The sequence below is a fragment of the Oryzias melastigma genome, linkage group LG22 (assembly GCF_002922805.2).
Source record: "Oryzias melastigma strain HK-1 linkage group LG22, ASM292280v2, whole genome shotgun sequence".
NCBI lineage: Eukaryota > Metazoa > Chordata > Actinopteri > Beloniformes > Adrianichthyidae > Oryzias > Oryzias melastigma.
The window spans coordinates 25,434,776-25,440,775 of NC_050533.1; the positions used below are offsets into that span (position 1 = coordinate 25,434,776).

At 46.0% G+C, this 6,000-nt stretch overlaps 1 protein-coding gene across 1 annotated transcript in view; it reads left to right on the top strand.

The window, feature by feature from the left end:
• The window catches only part of eif2ak3 (eukaryotic translation initiation factor 2-alpha kinase 3), a 31,649-nt gene that overhangs the window by 3,748 nt on the left and 21,901 nt on the right, over positions 1-6,000 (top strand). The window contains exon 2 of the mRNA XM_024270990.2: positions 5,323-5,452. Within this exon, the coding sequence (XP_024126758.1) occupies positions 5,323-5,452 (130 nt within the window). The remainder of the gene's footprint in view (positions 1-5,322; positions 5,453-6,000) is intronic.

Here is a 6,000-nt window from a genome sequence, read left to right on the forward strand (position 1 = left end):
GAAGAATCCTTTTGACTTCCTCCCACATGTCCTACATCCACGTCTGTTCCTGCTTTCTTCCAAACTCCATGTTCCAGCGAAGATCTTCAGAGATCTCTCTGAGAACCGTTCTGCTCCCTTCTTAAAGTTTCTGTCATTTGCATTTTTTCACCCCCTTCACCCTGTATTCTATAAATACTGTAGACGTTAGCTTTGATCCGTCCCTCAGATTGTGACGGGCGCAGTTGTTGTGTCGCATGGCAGCTGGCGCCTCAGCCGCTCTGCTGTCTGTGCATTAAACATACCGCTCTGTGCATCATGTGCTGTAGATCTATAGCAGGGGTGTCAAACTCAATCACACAGGGGCCAAAATCCAAAACACACCTTAGGTCACGGGTCGAACAGGATAAACATTTATTAAACACTCTAAAATTACATTTTTAAAACTTTTAAACTGTAACTTTTTAACAGAATTATGAACTAGATATATAGCATTACCTGTGATAATCCTAGTGTGAATGCTGTAAGCTGAATTTGGTCACTGAAGACGCTGAAATTGATAGCTGAAAACACTAAAGCTGATAGCTGAAAATGCTGAAGATGTTGACATTGATTGTTGAAAATGCTGAATCTGAAATCCTGCTAAAATATTAGTTAAATGCCAATTTGGTCTAAAAAAACCCCCAAAAAAACAAAAAAAAACTTAAAAAAACTTAAACCTAAAAGCCTAAATTAGACAAAACAGCTAGCACGTAGCTGAAATATTAGCTAAACTCCAAAATAGCCTAAAAATCTTAGTAAATGAAAATATACCCCACTAAACTATCAGAATGCCAACTTTATTTTTTTTTAATTGCAACTTTTTAACCATATTTATTAATAATAAAAATTCAGGAATATTATTTCAGAATAAATTATCTTAAATAACTCTCAATACTTTATTCTCTATTTTGTCTATTTTGTCAAAATGATACAAGTTAGAATGGAGCGCAGGATAAGATTGGGTCGTTAATTACAATAAAATAAAATAATCTGGAGGGCCGGATCTGGCCCCTGGGCCTCGACTTTGACACATGAGATCTATACACCGTGCACTGTTGATGCTGGCGGGTTGGACGCCTCCATCAGGCTCATTAACACCTGAGAGATCATTTCCAGGTGAGCGGAGTGAGGACAGGAGCGTTGTTTAAACCTACCTTTTCCCACCCCATCACCCCCAGCCAGCCCCCAGAGCCCGGAGCTCCTGTGGGCCGCCTCACTTTCAGGACACCTTCCACAGCTTACTGCTTAGCAACAGCCAATCCACCAGACTGGGTGACTTTTCCCCCCAACCGCCTCTGAAAGATGGGTCAGTGCCAGAATGGAAGCTGGCCACGTGGATCTGGTTACATTGAGGTAAAGGATGAACCCTCTCCGTTTTTTTTTCTTTCTTTCTCTGCTGTAACCAGGGAGATGTTGTGTGTTTTAATAATAGACTCTGTCCCTAAAATAAAGAGTCTTGGACGGATGGAGAGACCCTTAAAGTCTGAACTTCTTTAGTTTCGTTATAATAAGAATGTCACTTTCTGGTAATCCAGTTTTTACTCCCAACAAGCTTATTATCTCATTTTCTGTGTTTTATCCTTGCTGACTCGTCATTATGTCACAGTGTTTGTTTTCCTGTCTGAGCCTTTGTCTGCTCCAATCACAGCATGACAGAACTTTATTCCTTCAATCTGTACAAGAGAGTTGTAATTTTTTCTTCTTAGTGCTTTTGCCTCTTCATGATCTGGTTCTCATTAGTGTTGCTGCTTAAGGAGCCAGGTTTGGACATGATTATCACAAGGAGTGAATTTATTAGGTCAGTTGCTATTTTGGACCCTTCTGGCAGCAGCACTGCAGTATGGGTGGAGCAGAGGCAAAAAGGTGTGATTCTCTGAGAGGGGGGGTGAAAACAGAGCTGGCTGCTGGTTAGTAAGACCACGTTGTCTTGTTTTCATTCTCCTAGTTTCATTACTGCTTAGCAACAACCAATCAGATGACTGGATCCGAGCTCCGGCACGGCCAATCAGGTGGTAGGAGAGTGGCGCGACAGAGTTTGGATTTTACCACGTGTGAGGAGGAAAAGAGAAAGAGGGCGATGGCAACACTTCTGCTGCTGCCTGCGTGTTTTTCTTCTTGTACTTGGAAGTTTTTTTTTTCTGAGCCACACCCTTTGCTCGGCGCTGCAGAGTGCCGCACCGGATGCACCATCGGTCCATCCACACCGTCAGCTGCCTCAGCAAGCACACGCTCATCGAGTTCTAAGAGGCTTTTCTAATCCCAGAGTTTTTCTGTAATAAGTGTAAACGTCACTTTCATGTATGGGCCGACCCCTTTGACCTCCACAGGAGCTCCTTAAGGAACTCCTCTTCTCTCTGTTGGGAGTTTCAGCGTGTGCAGGGAAGGTTTCTCTGCGGCATGATGGGTGCGGCCAGCGCAGAGCACGATCCATAACTTTCTCCCCATGTGCTTGGATTCTTGCTCTGCCTCTCCCCGGCTGCGCGGTGGGCTGCGCAGCAGCTGCGCGGCAGCAGAGCTCCACACTCCGGCGTGCGTCCAGGCCGGTTGCTGTTGCATGGTTACAGACGGTCCTTCCCTGCCAGTGGCTCAGAGTCTGCAGGGTTGTCTCTGATTGGCTGAGCAGCAGGGAAAACTGTGTCTCCATTGGCTGCTGGAAGGCGGTGGGCTGCTGGGATTGGTTGATGTCAGAAGCTCCTCAGAGACTCGTGCTGTGTAAACATCCTGGTTGTTTCTTTCAATGAGAGTGTTTACCAGCAGCTGAGTTTTGCCGGTGAGCGCAGACTGAAGCGGAGCGTCTCCGAGGATCTCAGTCTGCAGAGAGCCGGGCTAATTGGCTCCCCGCTCCACCAGACGCTTTGTGATTTCAGAAGCACTCAGCACTATTATGACACTTTGACAGAGTAAGAGGCCAGGACTCCAACAACCCACAGACTGCTGGCACACTTCACTACAATCCCTCTTCTCATTCTCCATTCAAATGTCTTTTCTGCATCTGTCACGGTCGGCGGCAGCAGCAGCGGCGGCATCAGCAGCCCGGAGGCTGCATGTTATCCCTTTGGTGGCGTGCAGAGCTGCAGCGACTGTTCAGACGTTGTAAATAAACCGCCTCAGTTCCTCACAAAACTGTTTGTTTTCCAGTTATTTTTAATAGCAGGCGTGTTATTTTCTGGTCTTCAGCATCATCAAACCAAGTGAAGCCCCTCCCCAGGAGGAGAAGCCAGGGATGCTTTCATGTTTCACCTGGAGGACAGAGAGCTAACAAAGGCTTTTGATCAGCCTTTATTTAAAGAAGAGCTTCCCCTCATTCCACCTCTGAGGGTGAACTCGCTGCTCTCTCTGACTTTTCCCTCACAGTGCAACTCTGGGAGGGGTGGGGGCTGGTGGAGCGAAGGCCTCCAAAGCATCCACCCTCTCAGAGAGCAGACTGCTTAGCAACAGCCAATCAGCCTAATATTTTTGGCAGCCAATTGAGAGGGTGAAAGCCGGCTTCAGCTGTGAGTCTTCAGAGGAGAAACATTTTTCTCTGCGTCCTTCACTGAAGATGCTCACAGCAGATTTGTGGAGATGGTCTCGGCTCGCCGTTTGGTCCAAATGACCTTTCTTTAATGTGCTGTCAAGATTGAGTCTGTGCTTCACCTGCAGTTGGAGACAGTTCCATCCCCAAAAGTCCACAGAGGAGACTGCTTTGGTTCTGAGTGCTGCTCTGCTCACAGACCGCTGGATAGTTACAGAACCTCCTCCAGACAGATCCAGATCAATAGTCGGGATGAGGCCACCAGCAGTCTGGATTGAGTGATGAGCAGCAGAAGCTGGAAGGGTTGTGTGAAGGATGGAGCTGGAAGTTTCCCATCATTCCTGTCAGACTGTCGGCAGGAGGGAGGGAGCTTCACATGTCTGTTTGCAGATTTCACAGCAGTAACAACTCTTCAACTTCCACACACAAACAAATCTTCTACTTGCTGCATCATTTCCTCCAAACATTTAACTGTAACGATATACAATATGATAAAGTTATTCTGAAGAACTGAACAGTCTTCTTCAACAGCACAGGGTTATGCCTGCGTAGTCTCATTCATCCAGGTAGATTTTATTAAAATAGTTTGTAAAAAATAGTCAACTGTCCTTGTTTTATCTTTTAATACCTCATTGATATTTATTGTTCAGTCCTGGACTGCAAAGACCAGATTGTTTTCACAATTCTACTCTCTCACTTCACCTCTGAGCCACAATTTTACCCCTGCCAGAACCTCGAAAGGTTTTGTACGCAACTAGTACCCAGTGGTAGTACTTATTGAAAGTACCCAGTGACAGCACACAGTGAAAGTACTCAGTGAAAGTACTCAGTGGTAGCACACAGTGAAAGTACTCAGTGGTAGTACCCATTGAAAAGGAATTTTGAGCCATGGACCATATAACACCTCTCCTTGGTTTCAATATTCTACTTGTGTTTTCTGTGTTTTTCCTGTCAAATGAATTAGGCTCTTCTGTCTTAAGTCAAGCTAAGATCGTCATTTTTGTGAGAGTTTACAAGCTTATTTAGTGACATTTCAAAGGAAAGGCTCCAAAAACTTGAATAACATCTAGTGTTCTATCAAGGTTTCTTCACACAAACGGTTCTAGTATTGAGGAGGGGATTTCCATTCTTCTCGTCTGCTGTCTGTTACTACTCACAGAACCACAGCAGAGATCCTAATCTTTACCTCTTGAGGGGGGGTTACTTGATTTCAGCTAATGCTTCATCCGGGCTGCCGTAATGTTAACATGAACCTGTTGGCATGAATGTGAACAGCTGCAGACAGAATGGTTTGTGTGTCAGAGCTCATGCTCCTTCAATGAAGATGGTTTAACATCAGTGTGATGATGATGATAGTGAGGGAGTCCTTCATCCTTGTGGTGTCAAAGTTCCAGCATTCGGTATGACTGGTTCTGTTCAATAATTCTCTTTCATAAAGCGCCAGCCTTGTCCTTTCAGACGCGTTTGTGGCTGAAGGTCGTTCTAGCTGCTGGGATCCAGAAGACTCTGACATGCAGCTCCTCTCTGCCTCTGTGATGGCAGGAAACTCAAACCTCTGAGTGGCTGAAGGAGCAGACTGGAACGTCCATTTTCTAAACCCGTTTTGTCCCTTTCGGGGTCACAGGGCTGCCGGAGCCTAACCCGGCCAGTCATAGGCGAAGGCAGGGTCGCCGGTCTGTCGCAGGGCCGACTGGAACATGTTCATGTGAAACATCTCACACAGACACCAGAGACCTACAGTGAGAATGTGTGGATGTCTATTGAAGATGTTTGTGTTGTGTCCACAGGTCTCTTGTGATCATCAGTACCCTGGACGGGCGGATCTCTGCTTTGGATCCTCACAACCAGGGCAGGAAGCAGTGGGACCTGGATGTTGGCTCAGGGAGTTTGGTGTCCTCCAGCCTCAGCAAACCTGAGGTAGATCCAAACTCTTTCGCTTTTTCTTCAGTTCAAAAGCATATCAATGTCAGATCTTCTTCTACCGCGCTCTGTCACAAACTGTGGAGAAGATCTTTTACGTCAGCGGTGTCAAACTCAATCAAGGGGCCAAAATCCAAAACACACCTTAGGTCATGGACTGAACAGGATAAACATTTATGGAACACTCTAAAAATAAAATGTTAATACTTTAAAACTGTAACTTGTTAACACAATTATGAGCTAGGTATATAGTACTATCTGTGATAATGTTAGTGTGAATGGTGTAAGGTGAATTTGGCCGCTGAAGATGACGGTGCTGATAGCTGAAGCTGCTGAAATTTAGTTGTGTTGTGGGGGCTGCTTTCAATGGGGATTCTATGCAAACGCGCGTAGCAGAACATCGGACTTCTATCGCGTTTGCATGGACTGGAATGCGCGCCGACACAGCCGGTGTGTGAACCTTAAAACTCACAGACACGCGCACGCAGGTGCGAGCCAAGCTCAGGGTCACATGATTGACAGCCGGGTGCCGCGGATCGCCGCGC